The 26,711-nt window shown below is 42.8% G+C and overlaps 1 protein-coding gene across 1 annotated transcript; it reads left to right on the plus strand.

Moving 5' to 3' along the window:
* Nucleotides 1-2,531: 2,531 nt before the first annotated feature.
* LOC136699399 (trinucleotide repeat-containing gene 6B protein-like) lies at nucleotides 2,532-24,291 on the plus strand. Its single transcript, XM_066674096.1, has 22 exons — nucleotides 2,532-2,904; nucleotides 5,515-5,602; nucleotides 7,208-7,229; nucleotides 7,731-8,075; nucleotides 8,161-9,950; nucleotides 10,154-10,424; nucleotides 10,579-10,731; nucleotides 10,969-11,144; nucleotides 12,171-12,245; nucleotides 12,329-12,478; nucleotides 12,679-12,810; nucleotides 13,120-13,242; nucleotides 13,338-13,439; nucleotides 13,685-13,862; nucleotides 14,858-15,007; nucleotides 15,954-16,109; nucleotides 17,516-17,656; nucleotides 18,114-18,203; nucleotides 19,487-19,702; nucleotides 20,632-20,699; nucleotides 21,186-21,325; nucleotides 21,571-24,291. The coding sequence occupies exons 2-22, from the start codon at nucleotides 5,546-5,548 to the stop codon at nucleotides 22,028-22,030; spliced, it is 4,995 nt and encodes a 1,664-aa protein (XP_066530193.1). The 5' UTR covers nucleotides 2,532-2,904; nucleotides 5,515-5,545; the 3' UTR covers nucleotides 22,031-24,291.
* Nucleotides 24,292-26,711: the final 2,420 nt, after the last annotated feature.

The following is a 26,711-nucleotide window of genomic DNA, read 5'->3' on the forward strand; positions in this document are numbered from 1 at the left end:
AAATAGAGGACTGTGTAAAAGACGTGAAAGGCTGGATGTTGCGTAACTTCCTCCTTCTAAACAGCAACAAAACAGAGGTCCTGCTTTTGGGTCCAAAAGTGACAAGAAATAAATTATCAGATTTAATTTTAAATCTAGCTAACTTTCCAGTTAAACCTGGTTCAGCAGCAAAAAATCTTGGTGTCATAATTGACCCGGATTTATCATTTGATCAACACATAGGTAGTATCACTAGGTCAGCTTTTTTACATCTTCGCAATATTGCTAAGATTAGAAATGCCTTATCCCTCCAGGACACAGAAACATTAGTACATGCCTTTATTACTTCAAGGCTTGACTACTGTAACGCACTACTGTCAGGATGCACCAGCAGCAATTTAAGAAAACTTCAACTAGTTCAAAATGCTGCAGCTAGGGTCCTCACTAAAACTAGAAAATTTGAACATATCAGCCCAGTTTTATCATCACTTCATTGGCTGCCTGTTAAATTCCGCATTGACTACAAAATTTTGTTATTAACATATAAAGCTCTACATGGGCTTGCTCCTGAATATCTTCAAGATACAATTTCCTATTATGAGCCTCCACGTTCACTCAGATCACAGAAGACTGGATTGTTAAATGTTCCCAGAATTCAGAAGGCCTCAGCTGGGGGAAGAGCCTTTTCTTATAAAGCCCCCCAACTCTGGAATGATCTTCCAAAAAATGTTCGGGACTCAGACACAGTCGCAATCTTCAAATGTAGGCTAAAAACTCATTTGTTTAGTTTATCATTTGGTAGCTAATGCTCCCCCATAGATAAAGGCGGCAGATCCGGGGGGGTCCATGGACACAGGGAATTATAGTATACTGAGACGCTGGTGCTGTCGTCCCGCCGCTTCTCGCGATCACTCAGGTTTGTTGACGGTGGAGCGGAGGGATGCCAGTGTTTCAGGATGCTCCCGTGTCTGTGTGTCCTCCTGGTTCTCTCCTTTTAGTTAATGCTGTCATAGTCAGATCTGCCGGAGTCATTAGCCACACTCTGGAAATTTTCATATTTTCTACTTTACAAACACAAAACAGTTCAAAACTAATTCCATCCCTTTACATCTTTCCGAGTAAACGACTGCCCACCTGTCTGTCTGGACACTGATGGATGACTGTCGAGATCCTCCTCCACGCTTCAGACCAGCTGCCCACGCTCCAGCAACCACCAAGTGCCTTGAAGCTGTCCCTACACTGAAGTTCTCATGGACTACTAACTATCATCACCAGTAGATTGACCAGAGGAGGATGGGTCACCCCTTGTGAGCCTTGGTTCCTCCCAAGGTTTCTTCCTCAGCTGGGGGAGTTTTTCCTTGCCACTGTCGCCCCTGGCTTGCTCACTTGAGGGTTTTACATTTGTCTTTACATTTCATGTCAAATCTTGTCTTACTGGAATTCTGTGAAGCTGCTTTGTGACAACATCAGTTGTGAAAAGCGCTATATAAATAAATTTAATTTGATTTGATTTGATTATCTGTAACCCTTATCCAATTCAGGGTCGCGGTGGATCCAGAGCCTATCTGGAATCATTGGGCGCAAGGCGGGAATACACCCTGGAGGGGGCACCAGTCCTTCACAGGGCAATACACACACTCACACATTCACACATACGGACACTTTGGAGTCGCCAATCCACCTACCAATGTGTGTTTTTGGAGCGTGGGAGGAAACCCATGCAGACACAGGGAGAACACACCACACTCCTCACAGACAGTCACCCGGAGGAAACCCACACAGACACAGAGAGAACACACCACACTCCTCACAGACAGTCACCCGGAGGAAACCCACACAGACACAGAGAGAACACACCACACTCCTCACAGACAGTCACCCGGAGGAAACCCACACAGACACAGAGAGAACACACCACACTCCTCACAGACAGTCACCCGGAGTGGGAATCGAACCCACAACCTCCAGGTCCCTGGAGCTGTGTGACAGTGACACTACCTGCTGAAATGTATTTGTTCGATCCCCAGGACCAGCAAGAACATCCATGTCTGAAACCCCAAACGCTCCCCGGGCGCCAGGGATGGCTCTCTGCCGCTCTGGACGTGTATTCACAGCCATAATGCACTAGAGTGTGTGTGTGTGTGTGTATTCACTGTCACAGATGGGTTAAATGCGGAAGACCCATTTCGTTGTACGTTGTACAATGAAAAACAATTACACATTACATTACAATGCTCACTGGAAGTGTCACTGAATCACTGAGTATGAGCCACCACCTAAAGCCTTGTGGTGGTCCTGACCTTTGAAGAGCAGGGCAAATGGGGATAAGAAAGTATGCAGTGAAACAGGTGTACTAATGGCAGGATCACACAGTGCTCCTGTGTGGCCAGTGGAGCTGATGAAATATACAATGAGTGTAGATGTTCCAAATCCAGTTATCGTTTTGTTTATGTATATAAAAACTGGATGTTCACTTGAGGGTGTCATATTTCTACGTCCCTTGAAGGAGTGAAGGCGTGAGACGACTGTGATTGGCTGAAAGGCACGTCAAACAAAATTGAACCCAACCGTCCATTAAGTAAATGAGCAGCAATCTTAGTTCACTTAAGCGCCCCCCTGTGGTTGAAGTCATTCATTACAAAGCTATTTCCTGCACGAAGCCAGGAAGACGTCGGGCTGAAATGGCCGAATAACAATTCAAATGGCTTTAACAGACGCGCTTTAAAACAATCCGATCAATTCTCCGCCGTCTGTTTTTTCCTTAGTGAGCGTTTTTATTCTTTCTTTCTTTCATATCTCGCATTCTCTAATGAGCTTGCTGCCTCAAACCTGGATGCACCGTGTTGTTTTCCTTGCACCGAAATCTAACGGGGTCTTGTGTGGCTGCACGGAGCCGCTGATATGCCGTAGGTAACAACTCCCAAGGTAAAGTAGCACTGCTGTTTAAATCCTTCCCCGTAAGCAAAACATTGTACGTGTGTTGTGAACTGAAGTCTTGAAGTATTGACACACGGAATGTGGTAGTTATTACTGACTTATTCCGGTCTGTTCGCCGTCTGAAGCCCAAAGCCGAAGTAGGGCTGAAGTTTTGTTTTGGTTTGGATGTCGAGTGTTTATGTCTCGCAAACAGCTCCAAAAACTACCAATGTCGCGTGTGTGCTAATGCTGCTTACCCGACTTGAACAAATCGGCCGTAATATACACCGAAGACCTCGGCGGCGCAAAGGCACATCTTGTAAAAACAGACTAATTAGCTTAAGATAAACACAGCTAATGATAAGCAAGCGGAGCTTCGACGAAGCTCGTGTTCGCGACGTTTTTCAAACGCAGTGAAGATGCTTAAGAATAAATAATTTGCTCACTCAACTTGAGAAAAAGGTTGAGTTGAGTTTGATTATAGCTATATATTTTGGCGGTTTTAACATGTCACTTAAAGACTAGCCAGATGGCTAAGCTAAGTCAAGCTAAATGCGTCATCTTCATAAAAAGCAAATCTCAAATTAACGTTTCTAGTAACTCTGAAGATTAATGTTTTCATTTTTGTGAGTGCGGTGTTTTTAATATATACGGTTTGATTTATATCGTTCGAATAATGTGTGGAATGAAGCTAAAGTGCGCCAGCTTCTTTTTCGAATATGCCGTTCCACCTTAAATGGGGCAGCAGTTAACGTCTAGCTCCCGTGTTTCCAGGCGGTCACAGCTGTGCCGTTTAAGGTGGAACGCGACGTTCGAATAAGAATTCTACTTCAGCTTCATAATTGTCTGTTTATTTATTAGCGCTAGCTAGCTTAGCAAGTGTTAGCAAAACTAGCCTGGAGGAATTTGAACTACACTTAATAAAGTAAACGTTCAAGTTTAAGTATTTTTGTGCCTATATAAAGCGAATGCTACCTGTTTGTGTATATTGTATTTACGTAAATATAGTTCGTTTTCACCTTTTGCTGACGCTTCATGTTAGCAAATGCTCTTAGGATAGTTGTGTCACTGCCAAACAAATACTTGGTTGTGTCGAAGTTGTCTGTGTTGCCTTGTCAGTAATATATCCACATGATTTAATATTTATATACGTTAGTTGAAGTCCTGCTTTGGCCATTGATTCACTTGCACAAATAAATAAATACAACTTAAAAGATTTCTCCATGAACATGATACACTAATAATGGCTTTAATATAAATTTAAACCATTTTCATTCAGTGCATGTGGATGTTCGAATATGCAGTTAGTCTCATCTCTATCCCTACGCACCCTTCCACTGCTCCCTTGCAGCTCAAAAGTCGACAGCATTGGTTCCTTAGGTTTGTGATGTAAGAAACGCTGGATGTCTGAATCCGCCTGTTTCAGACTGTCATTTGTATGCTGATTGCAGTTACAAAATTAATTTTTTTGTGAATGTTGTATGAGAAAATAGACCACACGGACATGCTAATGTTTAAAAAAAAAACAAAAAAAACTTGATTTTCACTGCAGGACATCTTTAAATTTGACATTTTTACTCGATTTTTCCATTTCAGTTCAGCAGTAGGTGTAGTGATGTAGGTACAAATCACAATGCAGTGGTAATACCACATATACATACTTAATTTACTATCAAGGGGGATTTTTTATTATTTCCATGTATTAGACTAGGCCTGTAGGTGACAATATATAATTTACAAGTGTTTCTTACGTACAGTACATGTATTGTTCATGTCCACATCCGAGTGAAATTTACTGACGCTAAATCACAGCTTAGGAATGACTCTATTAAAGAAACTGGTAGGATTTCACATGTAGTTCCAGCTGAAAAACATTATAGAACGACTGTTTAATTCAAAGGGTGGGTTGTTAACAGCACAGGGAGGGTTTTAGAAGTCCAAATACTCGTTAAATACATTAAAAATATATATATATATTTCCTCTATTTCACGGAAATTCGTTTTTCGCGGGTGGTCTTGGAACACATCCCCCGCAAACAAACGAGGGATTACTGTAACATGTCACACACTTTACTGTATTTAGGTAATCCAAGCCTTATGCTCTCTTTGTAATCTGTAGTTGATCAGTGTTTTAAGAATGAACAACATTGCTCATCTCTATTAATTAGAACGTACATACTGCAGAATTGAACTGCTGCACCATTTAAGGTGGAATGGAAAATTAGAACAAGAAGCTCATCAGGCTAGGATTAACTCTCAATCCAACTACTTGAGCAGCTTAGGGTTCACTCTGTGTCCAAGTTAGCTGGACAGGCAGGGCTTATTTGGATGCCCTGAATTACCTACTTTATATCATCATTACCTATCTATCAGCCTGCAAAAGAGTTAAAGTGCATACTGGCATACCTGCTACTACACGTTGTCCTGCTGTAGTTCACAAGGCTGACGTTTTTATTATTATTATTATTAATTTGGTATGATCTTACATTGTGATATGACTCATTTCAAATAGGTCTTCTGCAAGCCCACTGAGGATTTGTTGATTATGGAATTGTTAAAATATTCACTGTGGTGTTTCATTATACACATTGACATCCCTTGTATTCTGTTCTGTTTTAGAGAGGAGTGTTTGGGAACGGAACAGTAGTTCATGGAAGACCTCAAAAATACAAGAGAAGAACAAAGTCATCAGGAGGTTTCTCACAAGGTTCACAAAACTGTTTTTACTCGACATTAACATTTCATTTCATGTAGCTAATGCAGTAATAATTAGCGCTAAGTACAAGTGCGAACATGGTCCGGCATGCCTCAGAGTAGCACTGTGTACATTTTCATCAAGAGTATTTTATTATTGCTGTCAGTGTTGATGTGTTAACACACGTGATTAATCTGGAATTTTAACATGTTATGTTTTTTAATACAAATATGTCTAGCAAATGTGGCCACAGCTTTGTTTCAGTGGTTTTACAGATGGTGACAGGTAGTAGTTTAAGGCAATGTAAACACAGTTCACACACACATGCACAAACAGCTATTGCAAGAGGTTGAGCACATTTTATTTATTTTTACATTTGGTTTCTCGTGATTTGTATCCACACACTTATCTTTTATAAAGCTGTTAACACAGGAATATGGAGGTGTTTCATTGTCTGACATGTGAGCTGCACGTTGCAAATTTCTCAATTAAAGCTTGTGCCAGAGCTTCATTGGGCCTTGATATTACCTCCTTCCCTGAAACTGTTACTCAGCAAATTAAGAGATTTCAATTCAAATATTGTAAATGCTACTCTGAAATGTTAAAATAAATTAAAAAGTATGGTTTCCTCTGACCAGTTTACATTAAACACCACCCTACACATTTATTTATGTCTCTTCCAAACAACAAGGACAAATTAACATATTAACTTGAGATTATTCATGATTAGTCACAGAATGTCATTGTGATCAAGGTCATTCAATTATTATTATTCCTTCATTCATTCATTATCTGTAAGCGCTTATCCAGTTCAGGGCCGCGGTGGGTCCAGAGCCTACATGGAATCATTGGGGGCAAGGCGGGAGACACACCCTGGAGGGGGCGCCAGTCCTTCACAGGGCAACACACACACACACACACACATTCACTCATACACTCACACCTATGGACACTTTTGAGTCGCCAATCCACCTACCAACGTGTGTTTTTGGACTGTGGGAGGAAACCGGAGCACCCGGAGGAAACCCACGCAGACACAGGGAGAACACACCACACTCCTCACAGACAGTCACCCGGAGGAAACCCACGCAGACACAGGGAGAACACACCACACTCCTCACAGACAGTCACCCGGAGGAGACCCACGCAGACACAGGGAGAACACACCACACTCCTCACAGACAGTCACCCGGAGCGGGAATCAAACCCACAACCTCCAGGTCCCTGGAGCTGTGTGACTGCGACACTACCAGCTGCTCCACCATGCTGCCCATTATTATTATTATTATTTATTTATTTAATTTATTTTTTTATATTGACTGACACCACTTGACTGGCAAGGCAAATGTGAGCAGGACCCATTTTGCTGTCATAGGTTGTCACTGGCTACACTTTCAAGATGCATGGAAATCTCATGCATAAATGGCCATTTTCCTCATTTGTCAACTTATGATTAGATCACCTGAAATGGGTGTTAGTACCAAATATGAGTGTACAATAAATGTTAACATTTCTTACTGGGTAACAGTGCTCACTGATGATTTTAAGTTATGAATTCACCTGCAGTTAAATTGAATATTAAAATGCTCTGACCATATGTTATTTGTCTTCTTTCAGGAATCTGAACAGACATTGAAAGGTAAGAAGTTAAAGAGCTGTTAGTGATTCTCTTCAGCTGCTTATTTGTTGGATGCCAGCTTTTGGTCTAGAAATCACCATTAAACCTAAATATGAATGCTTATGTTTTTGTTTTTCAATTTTATGTTAAAATATCCAGTCACTCACCCCTTTGGTGAATTCAGCTGGCATCTGGACAAACTGTAACGTGGAGAGAGCTATTATTAACCCTCTGTGGCTGACCTCAATAATGTGATCATGGCTGATTGCAGTTAAATCCTTAGAGCGATGTTCCAACATCCAGTCTATGGCCTTTCCAGAAGTGTAGAGGCTGTTACTGCAGCAAAGTGGGGACAATATCCCTATTAATACCCATGATTTCGGAAGAAGCCTTGCGTAACCATATGTCCATAAACTGTGGACAGCTAGTGTATGATTCTGTAATGCTCAGTTTTTTCACTACTCCTTTAAGTGATTTTAATAATTGCCTATTTTATGTTGTCTATATTTTTGTTTCTGTCAGAATTGACCTCTCCTCCACTGGCCCAGTCCCCCAACCCCCACAGCACTGTCTCTCCACGTTCCAGTTTGTCTTCAGCCTCAACCCCCTATCCTGCTCCTGGGGGTCCTGCAGCGCCTCCTGTGAGTGGGAACAATGCAAAGCGGACCACTGTGGCCAACGGACAGCCCCCCTCCGGAGCCTCTGCGCGGTTCATGCCCCGTGAAGTGCCCCCTCGTTTCCGTAACCAGCAAGAGCCCAAAGTTTTGTTGAAGAGGGGCCAGACACTGGGGGGCGGGGCCACAGGGGACACTTCACCACCCATTCACACCACGGAGCTTTTGAATGCATCTTCAGTGCACTGCTTAGGTGGGCCTATAAATGAACATATTTAGTGAATACAGGGGGACTGTTTATTTGATATCCTGTTTAATAATTGTTTTTCCTCCTCCAGATCCTGAAGTAGATCCTGCCTCTCCTCTCCCCTCTCTGTCCTCTGCCACTTTGACTTATGCAAATTCCACATGGGGTCAGGGCCCAGGAGCCCCACCCCTCTCTCAGGGAATGGATAAGGCTGTAGTAGTGGACGGCTCTGATCTGGAAGCGTGGCCCAGTATTACAGAAGGCAGGAGGCAGGAAGAGTCTATAGCCCAGAGCAGCAGTGCCTCGTGGGGTGGTGGTCAGGGCATGCAGGAGAGCGACCTGAGGCTTGGTGAATATGCAGCAGGCAGCAAGATGTGGGGGCCACCTTCTCAGGCTGGTGCAGTAGATCGATCCTTCGGTTCAGAAGGGCTGCCCCCTGCTGTATTGGAGGATGTACCACAAACCTCTAGCAGTGATTTGAATCCAGGAGGCAGCCCAGCCGATCGGCCTGACTGCAAAGATATCACAACAGCTGACTTAAAGTCAATCCATACCACCTCTCATGATACTGCCTTGACTTCCTTGAATCCAGACAGTGTACAGCAGCAAACCCAGGGCCAGGACAGAGTTGGATGTGGAGACAGTAGGCTGAATCAAGAGGCAGGACCAAAACAAGTAAACATTGCTGACAATGCTAACGATGGGGATTGTGCAGGGACAAAAGAGGCATTGCAGCTTCCTGCCTCCAATGGGTCAAATCCAGCAACTTCAAAAAGTGATGGGTGGGGCAGTGCAGCAGATACAGATGGTGGAGGCACGTGGGGTGCATCTGTAGAGAGTCAGGAGGGTTGGGGAATGGCCGGTAATGGTAAGGATGGCAGCATCTGTGGGGTATCTCAGGGAGCATGGGGTGAAAAGGCAGGTGAACTAAACAAGAAGGCAGCTACGACACGGCCAGCAGGAGGTGCCAGCGGGAATGTAAAAGAAAGTTTTGCAGGTAGTTTACAAGACTCTCAAATGCTTGCACCCAGTACAATGGCAATGGATAATCAGAAAGGAGTGGTGGAGGAATGGGAGGGTTCAGAGTGTGATTCTGCTGGTCATGAAAGCAGGGAAGAAGTACAAAAAGACAGCTCGAACCCCTCCAGAGTCACCCACACTGAAGTGGCCTTACAGAGTATGCTCAGCCGGAACGATCTGGATCCCAGGGTGCTTTGCAACACTGGCTGGGGGCAGACACAGATCAAGCAGAGTGTGGCTTGGGATCTAGAGGCAAACAGTGGGTCAGGATGGACTGAGCATGCTAAAGCTAATGCTAACCCAAACAGCGCTAACCTGCCTCAAAGGTCTGGGGCCTCAGATGGCAGCCAGGGGAGGGGGGGCAGAAATCATGGGTGGGGGAGTGAGGGGGGTGGATGGGCAGAGCCAAGAGATGAGAGATGGACTGAAAAAGATGGAGAGTGGAAAAGTCGTCCAGAACAGGGTTCTCTGCCCACCGGATGGGGTGAGGCTGTGGATGACGAGCGAGTCGGGAGGTGGGGAGAAAACCAGAGGGATAGGGGTAGTTGGGAGCAGGGGAGTGGGAGTGGGAGTGGGGGGGATTGGGGGAAAGATGACACTGAGTGGGGAGTGGAAAGAGGGGTTAAGCAAGGGAGTCAGGATGAAGGTTCCTGGGGCAGTTCTGAGGAAGAACGCCGGAGAGGCTGGGGAGGGAAAGAAGTGGACACTGGAGTAAGACAAAACCAAGGCTGGGGTGGGGCACAAATACCAAACAACCAAACAGCACTGAAAATCCCAAATCATCAGCAGCAACAATCCCAGTCCCAGGCTGCACAATCACGAGGCCCACAGGACCCTAGGGCTCGACCCTCAGGGCCTCAGGTAAGGGTTAATTTGAAACGTACATAAAGTCAGTACAGGCTGATTTCCACTTAGCGTTGTAGTTAATGCAGTGAGCGTTTTCTAGTTGTTGTTGTTGTTACCAGACTGTGTTTTAAAGCTGCTGTTCAGTATTGCAGATGTGACATACACAGTAGAGGCATGCTTTATGACATTAACAGTAATACCAATGTTATTTTGACTAGCCCCAGCCTCCGACCCAGAACCAAAGCCCAGGATGGACCTCTGGCCCTATCCCTCACGTGTCTACAACTGTGGAACCCAGTGGCTGGGAGGAGCCCTCGCCCCAGTCCATTAGCAGAAAGATGGAGATAGACGATGGGACGGCAGCCTGGGGCAACCCATCCGACTACGACAGCAAGAGCGTCAACATGTGGGAAAAAAGTGGCACACCACAGCAGAGAGGTCCGCCCCCTAGGCCAGCTCCTGCCCCGGCCAACAGAGACAAAAACACAGGTGAAGTCTCTTCTATATTTCAATGAATTTAGAGTGTAATTGGTGAACGAATGATCATTTGATTACTGAACATTTCTGGGCCAGTCCTGCTGCACCTCTAACAGCAAGCAGGATCACTTTTCTGTGTCGTTCATCTATTTTTTACACTTTGCAGCATGGGAACGTGGTGGTCCTACGGAACAGTCTGTGGATAGCGGCACAGCAAGCTGGGGGAAGACGTTTGACGCCTCGTCGGGCTGGAGAGATTCAGACGATTCTGGGAAAGGGTCAGGATGGGGTAGCTCTCACTCTAATGCACCCAAGTCTGGTGAGAATCCCCATATGTTTTAATCTAATATTTTAAATACTATAGACATTTAAGACTGAAATTATGCAAAAAAAAAAAAAAAATCAACACAGTACAGGAGTGTACTGTAAACAACGTAGCTGCAACAGCATGATATTTGTACTGTATCTGCAGTTAGCTCAGGAGTGTAGCCTTAATCATATAAATGCTATACTGTTTATAGTAAAGCTATACACTGTGTATGATTGATTCCTCTAGGTTCAAAGTCTATGCAAGATGGCTGGGGTGATGAAGGCTCAAACAACTCACGCCATAGCAGCTGGGAGGAGGAGGACAGTGGTCCAGGCATGTGGGGCAGCAGAGGGTCCCAGGGGAGTTCTTCTTTTGCTGGAGGATGGGGCCAAGGCCAGGGTGGAAAGAGAACTGTTGGGAAGGTACTTGTACTTAGTACAGATCTCGCATTGGACTGGCAGCTTCTGTCTTTGGCTTTTGTTCACACTTCAGGGAAAACTTCTATAAAATATGTTTAGTTTTCAGTGGACGATCTCTGTACCTAAATTTTGAAAGTCGTGTGCATTGGTGACAGCTCACACTGCATCTTTGAATCGTTTGTATTGTACGGATAATGGGTGTGATTTACATGCTCAAACTGTAAGAACGGACTAATCTGATGCGACGTGGGTGCTTACAGTACATGTTGCAGGTTGGGAACACCCAGCACGTGTGTAGAGAGAGAGAGAGAGAGAGAGAGAGAGGGGGAGATGCTTATAGAAGCTGAGCGCTGTGTTGATAGCATCAGCAAAGCACAACTAAAAACAGTGAAAGTTAAACTTAAGAACACCGGCTATTTCCTGCCATATTTTTCATGTGCATTCCTGTCATGGACGAGGTTGATGACAGATCATGTAAGGAAGAATGCTGCTGCCAAAGCTCCACTAGCCTAGCCTCCAATTACTCAGTCAACACAATGCATTGCTTTTGCACCATTGTTTTTTGACACCCACTGACATACGGAGTAGATCTGCAAAGCCTTTTGGGAAAACGGGTTGCGACGTTGAGAAGACTACTCACATCGTGACATGTCAGAAATCCATCCAATCACCCGACTGGTCAATCAGAGCTCGTTTGGGCAGTTAATCTGAGGTCGCTACCCGTCTCACACTGCATACTATTTCTGCCGATCCAGAAATTCAGTCGGCTGCGACAATATCGGGTTTAAAATAGGGCTAAAATCACAGAGTGTACGCCTGGCTTTACATGCAACTAGTGGTCATTTTAACATATGATAAGACACCAAATAAATAAAATGCACTACCGTAAAGTATATTAAAGTTCAACATTTTTAACATATAAAATTATAACTGTAACAGCTGCCAGTGAGTAGTGAATACAGCTCTGTTTTACACTACAATCCCAACATATGGAGAATGGGACTTATCTGACATGTGTTTTTCTTTAAGGGTCCTCTGAAGGGAAATGGAGGGGATTCCTGGACGGGTCCCATAACGAGGCAGTTCTCAAACATGGGGATCGGGGTGAGATGAAAGCTAATCACCACTTGGCTCGTTTGATTCAGTGCTAATGTAGTGTCTGTGTTCAACTGTATGTTTTGGCTTAGGATGAAGACGCTGGCAGTGCCTCTGACAGGCCCAGGAGAGGGATGAATGACTTTAATGGAGAGATGAGGAAAGGAGGAAGAGGAGCGGCATTCCGCTCACAGAGCTCCAAAGACGTGGGCCCTGGAGAGGCGGGGCCCTATTTTGATAAGGTACTTTGATGAAAGGAGTACAACAGTTGTTGTGGTAAACCAGCACGTTTTCACTGCTGTTGTATATTTGGTGGTCCTCCATTTTTATTTTTATTTATTAATTTTCCTGTAAAAGATTGCTGTGAAGTTCATTCAGGTGTTTCCTCTTTTACTCTCTTATAGTTTCATATGTAGAAAATAAGCTTTTTCCTGTTCTATAGATGGGAAGTCATGGTGCGTTTGGTGCTGGCAGTGGAATTGCTCCATTAAGAGGAATGCAGCCTGGTGTTCACTCCATGAATCCTTCCCCCGGGATACGAGCACAAGTGCCTCATCAGTTCCTCCCGCCTCAGGTGACTTGACAATGCTCCATCTATTATGTGCTGGCATTAAATACAAATCTACTAATCATTAATAAACCTGGCTAGGCTCCGGACCCACCGCAACCCTGAACTGGATCAGCGGTTACAGATAATGATTGATAATCATTGAGAGAATGAATGATAATCATTACTTTTAGATGTTTAAAGCCATTTTCTTCTGCACTTTGTCATTATTGTTATGTGGGTGTCTTGTCTGTTTGTAAATATTAAATTCCTGGATATATATTAAAAAACATTCTTTGTGGTCATTCATATCTTTTGTGTGTGTCCTCTGTCTAGGTTTCGGGATCCATGCTGAAACCGATGGCGCCCCCCAGTGGAGGCATGTTCCCCCCACAGCTCTCCCCTCAGCATATAGCCATGCTCAGTGGTATTCACCCACAGATGCAGCAGTTTCAGCTGGTAAATACTGCTCAGTATATCACTTTATAGATGTATTTTATTTATTATTTTTGAATCATGAATTCTAAACACACCCTGTGATGTTTGTTTTTCAGGCATGTCAGCTTATTCTGCAACAGCAACAGCAGCAGCAGCAGCATTTCTTGTCACAAAGGAAGTTCCCCCCTCCCCTGCGTCAGCAACATGACCCACAGCAGGTAGAGTAAATATTGCCCGTTCCAAACACCTGGCTGTTGTAAGCTGAAGGCTAATTGTTATGCAAAGTGGACTGTCATTGGAGTGTAACAGCGTTTCTATTACATCGTATCTAAGATACTCTACTCTGCTTTTCAATTACTCAAATTTGGTATTAGGTACCTGGAACAGGGTCCTTTTTTAGTACGTGCTCACTCATGGCTCCAAGCTCAGTTTCTAACTTTTTATATTCTCTGTTTCTCTGTAGTTGGCCCGAATCATGGCTATCCTTCAGCAGCAGAGACAGCAGCAGGGTGTAGGGGGTGCTAAACACTCCCCTTCACACTTTGGAGGTGCTGGCCCAAAACCTGATGGACCCCTTCTCCACCCACCGATGGGAGGCCCTTTGCCTGATCTGCACCCAAAACCCCCAACCACATTCGCTGGTGAGACAGCATAGAACATTTTAGAAAAGACACAAACTTGATGTATAAACTCATATTTGATCAGTAATTTTACCCAAGGTTGTGAGGAGAATACTGAGGAAAAATAGCTACAGTAGCATTTAGAATTATTCATCTCCCATTGCAAATTAGGTTTATCAGCAGAATTTACAAACTTTCTGTTTGCTTAAATATTTTAAACTTAACCTAAGACATGGTTTCTCCAAATTCAGCTGGTGGACACCTGTGCCACTGAAGAGATGCACAGTATTGCAAGTTATACACTTGTTATCGGTTGTAATGTAAGGCTCAATAAAATAAGAAAGCTGCTCTTTAAATTTGCCACCAGTGGATAAATGTTACCTGCTTGTCCCAGTTGTCCACATGAAATTGATTTTGTCACGTTTAGTGTGAGAAATTGGAACTTTGTGTGCTAGAATTTATATCACTACTTTTGATTTTTTGGTTGAATGCATATGTTTTTATTTTTGTATGAGTGAGCTCATAAGTGTAGGTCAAATGGTTAGTGATTAATATAGACCTACAATAAAGCACATGTTCCAGTTTGTGTGTTTTCTTGTTCAAAGAGGTAGTTTTTGGCAGTAAAAGGCTATGAACGACAGCTTTGTTCAGCAATGCCCTTTTACGTATCACTGAGAGCCTCTTTTTGTGCATAATAGGTTATAAATAAGGTTTCTTTGCATTGTCTATTTTGACATAATGACAACAGATCATGTAGTATGAACACGCGACACAAATCATGGCATCCAAGAGAGAAAATGCTTGTTAACAAACTTAAGTAGGCAACTTCTTTAAATCAAAAATTAATGTACACTGTAAGAAATCCAATAAATGAACTGTTTGAAAACAATCCCAAGCCAGAACTGAGAAAAGTCTACCTGAACCTAGCTTCTATTCTGACATGTTTTAAGGCCCTTTTGGGCTTGAGTTGGGTAGTAGACCTCTGGTGTTCCTAATCCGGCCTCTCTTTGTCTCAGCAGGTTTTGGCTCGGGGACAGAGCTGGAGTCTGTGATGGGTGGGTCTGTCGGTGGTCTGAAGGAAACAACAGGTTCTCGCTTTAAATGGATGATGGAGGCGGGGCACCACCTAGCCCCCTCTCCCCCAGATCCCATGCTGCACAAGAATGGTAACAGCTACCATTTTGTACTCAATTTTAATTATTCATCCAAACACACACAGCTTGCCTACTTTTAGCGTACATCTCAGGTGCTTTTAGAGTTTACTTTTGTTTTAGGTCTTCTGCTCCTTTGGAATTATAAATATAATTTATATTCATGGTATAAATAAAAGCTTCAGAATATTAGTGTTATTAATGTTTAATACATAACCACAATACACACAAGAATGCACACTGAAATTCTGTTTTAAGTTTCTTTGTAGAGTTGTAACAAATTCTTGTAATTCTTGGACATTTTTGATGCCTGAAAACCCCAGCTTACTGTTAAGACGCAACATTATTTAAAAGAAAATTAGTTTTCTGCCTCTGGTGAGTCAGTGTTTCCAGCACAGTCCAGAAATCAAGGAGGAAGGTGCGGTTTCCTACCCTCCTCCAAAATTTCCATAGAGCCGTTTCTGCAGTGCTGAATCCAGAATAGAAAAGGTAGACCCCTATAACATGGCAGTGGAGCATTACGTAGATTTTGAAGCTGTAATTTTAAGGTAAAAATACTACCTAGTGTTCATTTTTAAAGTGTTGTTGCTGGGTTAAATAATAAAAAAAGGAAAAATGTTTATATTCTCAAATAACAATTTTAAATATAAAGAACTGCAGTGGAACCTCTTACTACATCACGTATCAGCATAGGGAATAATGTTTATATGGCTCTGCTGTTGTCTGTTTGGACCATTTTAGTCTGAAGTGAAATTCTATATATCCCCAAAGTCAGTGGTGTTACGTTCATAAAGTGAAATATTGAAGGGTGGATTCGTTATTTTCACTATACTTGTAACTTCTATTTGACTTTTTTAGTTTATTTAACTTTTTTTAAATGTGTTTGTATGTATGTTTAATTTTGTGTGTGTTTAACACTAATTACAACAGTATATTTACGTGTGTGTGTGTGCATGCATAGGTCTCTTGCCTGGGCATATGAAGATGCGTGGTGACTCCCCATATTCTCAGTATGATCTGGAGAATCTGGGCATGGCTCAGAGTCTGACTGATAATTGGCACAGAACTCCTGGGGGTAAACTGGGCACTACACCTGGCACCCCCACCTGGCCACCAGGTAATACAACCCCCCACCTCCCCCACCTTACACAAATGTGTTTCAGAAAATGGACCCCATTTAAATCTTAATAGTAGGTCAGTACCATATCAACTACTCGTGTGTTCATTGTGTCAATCATTTATTTGATTTGAATCTGCAGTTTCAATAAGAAGTGTTGTCTTATTGTGATTGATTGGGGAAAAAAAAGACTTGACGAGACTAAATTTTAGATCACTCAGAAAACCGAAGGACTCTGTACATGCAAGGGTATTAATATTCATCTTTTCAATGTTTCTATTGTGTGTGAGAACATCGCCCGATGCTGTTTAAATAATGTATTAAAGATTTCAGCAATCCTTTTAATTGCTTAAAGGCTAAGCAGCAGTTCTATGAAAGTGTCAAACAAATAAATACAGTGGAATTTGAGTTCCTAACTTTTTTGTTGATAAAGAAAAAAAACATGTTATTTCTTACTAATTCAAGGAATAAGGTTTAAAAGACCGTAGGTAACACCCCCCCCCCATTAGAGTTGGGAAACTCTAATAGGCGTCTTGCCTGTGACGTAGATGGTGACCAACACTCTAGAAGCTGCACTTAATTTAATGCAAAATGATGAAAAGGTGTGTTGTTTTTGGCTGCAATCATTCAATGTACAGTGGGACATCTGTGAACAAATGGCCCAAAGATCCCAAAATATCCAGAAAATGGACTAAATTTGTCCACTTTAAACGGGCACTTTGGAAAGGACCCTCCGCTCACTCCGTTATCTGTAGCTCATTTCACTGGCGCTTTTCCAACAATATGGGCATGTAAGGACACCAACGAAAGGTGTTCAAGAGCCTCTGTAACATGGAGGTAAACAGGGTAAGGACACTCACTTCACCTGTTTTAGTGGGTGTTAGTTAACGTTAGCTTGACTCGCTAAACTCGGTGTCTCAGATTATACTCAGCTACGTAGCTGCATTACGGAGGTTTATAGTGTCGGATGAATTCGAGTTCGACTTCGATCACATTTACAAGAATAACGGTACCTCTACATTTGAGTTTAGCTTATTGCTAGGCTATTGTCATGAATAATGTTGGTTATTTAGCTAGATACTGTCATAACGGTGTTTTACCGCGGCGTTGTTCGGCTGTTGTCCACCAGTGACGTCACGGTCGCGTTCAAGAATTTCCGTAGAGAGCTCGGGTTTTTCCGTCAGTTTAATAAAATTGTCAGTTTTAAAGCAAATTAAGCTGCTATTTTCATTTTAATTCATACTTATATCTGTCAGTAACTACAATAATGTGGAATATTCATGGAGGTCCATTAAGTGGTGCTTTAGCTTTATAATGGGTACTAAACAATTAGATGTTAAACAGAATATTAGGGTAGTGTTTTAAGCAGCTGTTACTACAGTTCTGAAATTTTGTTTGTGTGATAGAGTTCCAGCCAGGTGTGCCTTGGAAGGGCGTTCAGAGCCCGGACCCTGACCCTGACCCTGACCCATACATAACCCCCAGCGGCATGCTGGCATCACCTGCTCTTAGTGATACTGATCACCAGCTACTGCAGGACAACACAGGTACATGTACATACAAACACTGCCATAATATTGACCAATTACTACTGCAATATAAGAAGTAAACATGAATACAATACTTCGCAATCTTCTTCTAAATAATAGTAACCTAGCCAAGTCTACTTTGAGACACACAAGATGAGGCTGGCTGTAAAATTTGGGCAGGACTTTTTTCATTTTTCTTTGGACAAACTTTACAGCTTTGTTTTTGATTACTGCGTAATGTTTTGAAGTTTTCAAAGATAGAAGTTAAATGAAATGTATTTTCAGTGTTCTTTAAAGCTTCCCAACTCACATTAACAGCTCTAATAGGATACGTATGGAAGCATTTTTTGGAGGAAGCATGGATATGTATATTTTGGCCAAACATGTGTAGTTTTGTCATTTTGTACAGAGGCATTTGATGCAGACTAACAAGCTAACACAATCTATCCTGTCTCTTTCTCCTTCTCTCTTTCAGAGTCAAACCCCTCCCTGAACACCTTACTGCCTTCACCTGGTGCCTGGCCCTACAGTGCCTCAGAGAACCCCCTCACCACACACAACATGGGTAACCCTGCATCAAATAGAATAATGATAATAATAAAACGTCCTGAGGGTGTGTGTGTAATGAAAATATAGCTATATAAATGTATGTTTTTAAATAAATTGGATTAAAAATATAAAAATAATACTTGTTTTATAAGTAACTCAGTAATGTCACAGTCATGAAATTATAGCTGACAATTGTCATATAGATATTTGTTATAGTTTTATTCCCCAAACCCCCACTATTTTAATAGACCTGTATAATAAATTAAAAACTTGCACAATCTTATAATGATGAACATCAGAAAATTAGAACTCTTTGAGGAGTGTGGTGTGTCAGAGTGTGTTTCCTCCGGGTGACTGTCTGTGAGGAGTGTGGTGTGTTCTCTCTGTGTCTGTGTGGGATTCCTCCGGGTGACTGTCTGTGAGGAGTGTGGTGTGTTCTCTCTGTGTCTGCGTGGGTTTCCTCCGGGTGACTGTCTGTGAGGAGTGTGGTGTGTTCTCTGTGTCTGTGTGGGTTTCCTCCGGGTGACTGTCTGTGAGGAGTGTGGTGTGTTCTCTCTGTGTCTGTGTGGGTTTCCTCCGGGTGACTGTCTGTGAGGAGTGTGGTGTGTTCTTCCTGTGTCTGTGTGGGTTTCCTCCGGGTGCTCCGGTTTCCTCCCACAGTCCAAAAAACACACGTTGGTAGGTGGATTGGCGACTCAAAAGTGTCCGTAGGTGTGAATGTGTGTGTGTTGCCCTGTGAAGGACTGGCGCCCCCTCCAGGGTGTATTCCCGCCTTGCGCCCAATGATTCCAGGTAGGCTCTGGACCCACCGCAACCCTGAACTGGATAAGAACTTACAGATAATGAATGAATAATAGGTCTAAAGTAGTGTTGCACCTCCTGTGCTTGAAACCAAATTATTTATTTGCAAAACAAGATAAATACACTATGGCCAAATGCACACTAGATGCAAACTTCAAACACCAAAAAGACGCTGCACCACAGCACTCGTGACTGGCACACTCAGATTAAACTTACATCAGCAAACACACATGTGAGTGTAAGTCATGACTTTAGAACATGTTGTGTGTTCTGGGAAGACAATAGACCAGGTCAAGCCAAGAAATTCTGTCAGCTGACATGTATTCACTCAGCTTACTTATATTTCCTTAGTTGCTGCAGTGTAAATGTTAATTTATTTAGTCCTGGTAAATGAAACATGTTTGTAAGCCATCCTAGAACATTCATAGGACATGAACTGCTATATTTTCTTTCTTGATATTCTAAATTGAAGTGTGATTTTTGTTCTGATGTTTCTAGCTAAATTCTCGGAGTACAAGTCTAGCTGGCCCCCTGAGCCAATTGGACACAGCAAGTCATGGAGGACCAATCGAAACAGCTCCCACCTGCCACGCCCCCCTCCAGGTCTGACCAATCAAAAGCAGCCGTCCTCATCCCCATGGTCAGGGGCGGGGCCTAGAATGCCCAGAGGGTGGAGCACAGGAGGACGGAGCCAGGACTCACCTTTAAATACAGGTAGGTTTTCACACCTACATTAATAGATCTGTCATTTTATTAATTCCTAAGGGGAAAATCTGAAATTAAGAAATTTCTGCTTTAGCACAAGTTGTTTCACATCATAATATGTGGTCGTAATATCATGTCCATAATTGCAACACAGCTTCATTTAAAGAGACTGGCATCTATAACCTTTTCCATATACAATAGACAGAAATTGAATTTGTATACAGACATGTTCAGTAAACGGACCTGCACTCCAGACTAGAAGGTTTTTAAGCAATAATACAGTAGAGAGAGTGTGCCATAACATGAGATAACGATTTTCGGTGTAAGTCGAAACATACGTACATACTGTACGTAAATAACATACTGTAAGCACTGATCCTATCCTAACACCTATCCTCCTCGGTCCCGAGCCGCATAACCGTGTATTCTTCCACCGCGCCGCGCACACCACACACGAAGTTCGCGTTACGACGTTTACGACGCAAAACCACTTACGTCGAAACAAGGCTTTATACAGTAAATGGGAGATGTGTCGTAACCACGAAACATCGTAACTCGGGACTGACGTAACCCGAGGACCTCCTGTATACAGTCTTGTTTACGTTCTCACATTCATTGCAGTCGCCTGTTAATTTACCGTTATAGCATGAGTATACACACCTGATAATATGCAGCTGGCGGTGCTAACCTGGAATACAAATTAAGGTCTATTGAGCGCTATTACCCAAAGCCTATCATTGTCACCAAGCAAAAAGTAATCACGAAGCATATCTATATCGTTTTCGTGCCCTGCACTATTCGCAACTCGCTCCACACCCCTCTCCTTCAGGACAAGCCCAAGTGAGTATAGCAGGAATCAGGTGTTGTTCTAACACCTGATTACTCAAGTTAGTTATACTTGTTGCCAATTATTAATTCTGTCTGATTTATTCCATCAGAAACTGCATGGAGTGGTGGTTCATCTGCTGTAAGTTCCTGGCTACTACTGAGCAACCTCACCCCCCAGGTATGAATGAAGACTTTTTTTATTATTATTAAAAAGCAATAAAGCCACATGGAACTCATATATTCACTCACCACAAATCGCACCGTTTTTCTAATAAGCCCTTTTCATGCATGGACAGCAACCCAGAAATGTTCTAGAGTTCACTCAGAGGAGCTGTGTGTGTGAGAACGGAGCAGCTAATGCTCTGGAGAGTTTCCTGCATGCGCTTCACAGCTCCCCGCTTGCCTTAAGCACACAGAGAACCTGTCTCCCACATTACAGGCTATAGTCACATTAAGAAACTGGGCTTGTCTATGAAAAGAGGAAAAAAAAGGTTGTTGTCTGCCCTTTAAAGTTAAGTGTGCATTTTAAAGATTCATTCGATGCAGTGACATTTTGAAAGGATGTAAATACTTGCTACCTGACTAGTGATTATAATAATGTGTAGTCCTGCATTTCCTCACATAGGTTCTCTAAACATTCTCTGAAATGTTCTTGTGTGTGTAGATTGATGGCTCCACTCTGAGAACGATCTGCCTACAGCACGGTCCGCTGATGACCTTTCACCTTGGCCTGACTCAGGGCAGTGCTCTCATTCGCTACTCCAGCCCCCATGAGGCAGCCAAGGCCCAGACTGCGCTGCACATGTATGCCATCTTACTTTAAACGTTCCTATCTGTTGTCCACTCTCAGCCTCACTGTTATAGATTTTTGTACATATATTTTATCCATATATAAATACATATTCCCCTTATTCCAGCTGATCAGTCAAGACATGTATGAGGCTAATGTTGCTTACATGTAATTTGTAAATGTATAACTTGGCACTGTGTAAACCAATTAGCATTATGCCAGTCTTTAGCAGTTAACTGCACGTTTCTCTTATTCGTAGGTGTGTCCTGGGGAACACCACTATCTTGGCTGAATTTGTGAGTGAGGAGGAAGTTGCGCGTTACTTCACACATTCCCAGAGCTCCGGGGTGGCGGGTTCACCTGAAGGGTCATCGATTTCTGAGCCGGCCATGCGAGAGGGAGAGCGAGAGAGGGAGCGGAATGCAGTAGGAGGGGGAGGCGTAGTTGGGGATGCAGGCGGAGGAGGAGAGGCTGCAGCGGGTTGGCAAGGCTTGGACGTTTCGGGCGGTTTAACAGGCAACCCTGCCATGGATGGCCCCGGCCTGGCCCTGTTCAGCCAATGGAGCAGCAGTGGGGCAGAAGGGCAAGGAAGTGGAGTCTGGGGAGGTGTGACCCCTGGTTATCATGGCAGCAGCCTATGGGGCTCTCCACAGATGGAGGATAACCCATCAGGCCTGTTGCCAGGCGACCTATTAGGAGGCGGAGCTGACACTCTGTGATTGTGATAGAATGTTGAGAGTTGACCTTAAAACACTGGTACATGGACTCAACACACACACACACACACATACACACACAAACCCGTGCACACTAATATATGGATACAAAATTGAAGACACTCAGCATACACCTTTTAAACAGAGAGGCACACCCACACTTTCTTAATAGACAGGAATAAAAACACACTCATCTAAAACACACAGGCGTATACACATGTTCATAACAGACATCGTGAGTTGTTTTCATATAAACTCTGGGCGCAGTGATATACGCTAGCGTTTAAAAGTTTAGAATTGCTGTTGTTCAAAATTTTGAATAAACGTTTTCAAATATACGAAACCAATTTGGTTGCAGACGTGCATACAACGATTTTTAATATGTCGGACCGGGGCAACTTAACGGGTACTAGGTGGTATCAGAATCATACCTGTAAAAATATTTTAAACAAACATACAATGCCATATTTAATGTGCTCTGGAAGAGTATAAGGAAATAGAGCTAAAATGCTTGTGTTTTATGAAATTTACTGCATTTGTATCCATCTACAATTAAGTGTTACATTTCTGTGTAATGCTAATCGAGGTAGATCTAGTCCCATTTCTACATTTTATAAATGTATAAAAGCATTTTCTACTGATACTCATCTTTACTGCTATGCCATCTCTAAATAAAACATTTAAAATACTATTTGGTGTAAAGTTACATTTAAATTTCAGTTATAGTTATGCAGTACAGGGCAAGGTTAGACACCACGTAATGGATATTAATTTCCAGTCAAAACAGGCGTTAAGTAGAAATTTACAGAGTCTAAACGTAATGTCAGCTTTTGCCGGTATTTAGTGTTTATACTTTTTTTGTTCTTATTTTTTTTTCTCCTCCCCCTCTCTCTTCTCAATTCTTGCTCTCAATTTTGCATATCTACTAGGATATTTTTCCATACCTCCAAAGTTCTTCCGTTCACTCAGTCCCAGGTTTTCAGAATCATGGGGTTTTGTCTTCTCTGGTGTTGGACCAGCTCATCTGTTATTAACCGCCATTTTGACTGAAAATTGACCAGGCTTTGCGCAGCAACGATTATAAAACGTTAAGATGTCAAGTGATTCTAAACTTTTGAACGGTAGTATACATGTATACAGGAGAAAGCATATTAGCCTGCACATGCTTGTCCTCTGACACACACACACACACACACACACACACAGGCAGTGTCAGCAGTAGGGAAAGGCTTACAGACATTCTATTAGCCAGATTTTAAGCTATATTGGGTTTGAGTGCTTGGCCACCTTTCACGGCAAAACGATTTAACTCTGCTGCACTCATTCGCTGGACATCAGGCGTTCGTCCAGTGTTCCACTTCATTTCATCTTTTGCTCCACACACACACTCGTTCTCTAATCCGCCTGACCGATAGTGTTGTGACAGTGACGCTTGCATTGCAATTTGTTTTGCATGAATATATAGCAAAGGGCAATCTGTATGTCTAACCATATTGATACTCGAACACGGACACACACTTACAAACGCACTGATGCAAGCACACCTCCTGAAGAGAGCTGTTTTGTTGTCATTTGTGTGTGTGTGTGTATGTATGTACGTGTGAATTGTTGAGTTTAATAGACCTTCCACTGTCCTCTTTTTTTTTTTTTTTTTTTTTTTTTTTTTTAGGCTTCTTGTGTCACCTCCACTATGTTGGGCTGAATGTTGTATTTTGTATGTGAATGTGGGTGTGATGGACATAGTCTGTTTAAGACACGGTGTGAGTGAGCAAGAATGAGAAGGGCTGAGTCTAATGTGTGCACTTTACTGTTTTTTGCTATAGTGTGTGTGTGCGCGCGTTTGGCTGCTTTTGTTTATTGTGTACTTTTCACTGTGCTGGTACTCTGGCATTAGCGGGTTTCTGCGATATGTTTTTTTTTTTTTTTTTAAGTATATATACACTCATGTAGCCTTTTTTATTGGCTGAACTGCAATAATGATTCTAAAGAGCATTTTTAAGACATGAGCGTGTGAAGGCCAAAACTGATCTGTTCCCAGCAGCCAGGAGGTTTACACACACCGCTAAAATGAGATATTGTATGTTTTATGTTTGTGCTGTTGGTTTTTCTGTTTTTGTTTTTTTGTTTTCTTTTGTTTTAATTTAAGACAGACTTTTAACACTCCTTTTCAGTGTTTCCTTTTTGGAGATTTTACAGTGGACAAAAGTTATTTAAAGAAAGGAAAAAAAAAAGTTCTATAATAAAGATGAAGAGGTTGACTTGGATTGATGTATTAATTATTTGGGGGTCTATAATTGGGGGAAACCACACAAACACACCTAAGAAGTATCAAGCAACATTGAATATTTTTTTAACTGTTGAAATTGTTCATGATTATGGCCTCCAGAATTGACTGCAGTGCTGTGTGGAATGCAGTTTGTCTTAAAAATAGTGCTGTGCTACGTCCAGGAACATTCTGTCAAGAGTATTGTGTCATTTGGGCATCTTGGGAGTAATGGGGCAGTCCATGTTGACCATATCAACCACTGTGAACAATCGTGAATATAACCAAGTAGAACTTTAGAAAAATCAGTGGAAATATGAATTACTTGATGGTGTGTTTTGAATGTATTGCAAGATATATCTTGTATTAAATTGCAGTTAATTTAACTTTGTTTAATATGCCAGTATTACATTCATATTCATGCAGCAGTTGTGCTCATTCATTCATTCGTTATCTGTAACCCTTATCCAGTTCAGCGTCACGGTGGGTCCAGAGCCTACCTGGAATCATTGGGCGCAAGGCGGGAATACACCCTGGAGGGGGTGCCAGTCCTTCACAGGGCAACTCAGACACACACACACATTCACTCACACTTACGGACACTTTTGAGTCGCCAATCCACCTACCAACGTGTGTTTTTGGACTGTGGGAGGAAACTGGAGCTCCTGGAGGAAACCCACGCAGACACAGGGAGAACACACCACACTCCACACAGACAGTCACCCGGAGGAAACACATGCGGACACGGGGAGAACACACCACACTCCTCACAGACAGTCACCTGGAGGAAACTCACACAGACACAGGGAGAACACACCACACTCCTCACAGTCACCCGGAGGAAACCCACGCGGACATGGGGAGAACACCACACTCCTCACAGACAGTCACCAGGAGGAAACCCATGCAGACACAGGGAGAACACACCACACCGCTCACAGACAGTCACCCAGAGGAAACTCACACAGACACAGGGTGAACACACCAACTCCTCACAGATAGTCACCCGGAGGAAACCCATGCAGACACAGAGAGAACACACCACACTCCTCACAGACAGTCACCAGGAGGAAACCCATGCAGACACAGGGAGAACACACCACACTCCTCACAGACAGTCACCCGGAGCGGGACTTGAACCCACAACCTCCAGGTCCCTGGAGCTGTGTGACTGCGACACCTACCTGCTGCTCCACCGTGCCGCCCCCCATTTGGCAGCTTACAATAGTTAAAAAAGAACTACAGGGTGAGCCATTTATATGGATGCACCTTAATAAAATGGGAATGGTTGGTGATATTAACTTCCTGTTTGTGGCACATTAGTATATGGGAGGGGAGAAACTTTTCAAGATGGGTGGTGACCATGGCGTCCATTTTGAAGTCAGCCATTTTGGATCCAACTTTTGTTTTTTCAATGGGAAGAAGGTCATGTGACACATCAAACTTATTGGGAATTTCACAAGAAAAACAATGGTGTGCTTTTTAAGTAACTTTATTCTTTCATGAGTTATTTACAAGTTTCTGACCACTTATAAAATGTGTTTAAAGTCCTGCCCATTGTGTTGGATTGTCAATGCAACCCTCCTCTCCCACTCTTCACACACTGATAGCAACACCGCAGGAGAAATGCTAGCACAGGCTTCCAGTATCAGTAGTGCTGCACATCTCGTATCTTCGCAGCATAGACAATTGCCTTACGATGACCCCACAGATAAAAGTCTAAGGGGGTCAGATCGGGAGATCTTGGGGGCCATTCATCTGGCCCATGACGACCAATCCACTTTCCAGAAAACTGTTCATCTAGGAATGCTCGGACCTGACATCCATAATGTGGTGGTGCACCATCTTGCTGGAAAAACTCAGGGAACGTGTCAGCTTCACTGCATAAGGAGGAAAACACATCATCATGTAGCAATTTCACATATCCAGTGGCTTTGAAGTTTTCACTGGTGAAGAATGTCCCCACTATCTTTGTACCCCATATACCACACCATACCATCAAGATGTGCAGCACCTGAAACTACGGATACTGGAAGGCTGTGCTAGCATTTCTCCTGCGGTGTTGCTATCAGTGTATGAAGAATGGGAGAAGTGGGTTGCATTGACCATCCAACACAATGGGCAGCACTTTAAACACATTTTATAAGTGGTCAGAAACTTGTAAATAACTAATGAAAGAATAACGTTACGTTGAAACCAAGCACATCATTGTTTTTCTTGTGAAATTCCCAATAAGTTTGATGTGTCACATGACCTTCTTCCCATTTAAAAAACAAAAGTATGATCCAAAATGGCTGACTTCAAAATGGCCGCCATAGTCACCACCCATCTTGAAAAGTTACCACCCTCCCATATTCTAAAGTGCCACAAACAGGAAGTTAATATCACCAACCATTCCCATTTTATTAAGGTGTATTCATA

The sequence above is a fragment of the Hoplias malabaricus genome, chromosome 6 (assembly GCF_029633855.1).
Source record: "Hoplias malabaricus isolate fHopMal1 chromosome 6, fHopMal1.hap1, whole genome shotgun sequence".
Lineage (NCBI taxonomy): Eukaryota > Metazoa > Chordata > Actinopteri > Characiformes > Erythrinidae > Hoplias > Hoplias malabaricus.

What these genes read in the sequence shown, in the direction of transcription:
- LOC136699399 (XM_066674096.1), top strand. Translation starts at nt 5,546, where the DNA reads ATGGAAGACCTCAAAAATACAAGAGAAGAACAAAGTCATCAGGAGGTT. An exon ending in ATCAGGAGGTTTCTCACAAG is followed by an intron (nt 5,603 to 7,207) that starts GTTCACAAAACT and finishes GTCTTCTTTCAG; the next exon opens with GAATCTGAACAGACATTGAA. An exon ending in ACCCCCAACCACATTCGCTG is followed by an intron (nt 13,863 to 14,857) that starts GTGAGACAGCAT and finishes TCTTTGTCTCAG; the next exon opens with CAGGTTTTGGCTCGGGGACA.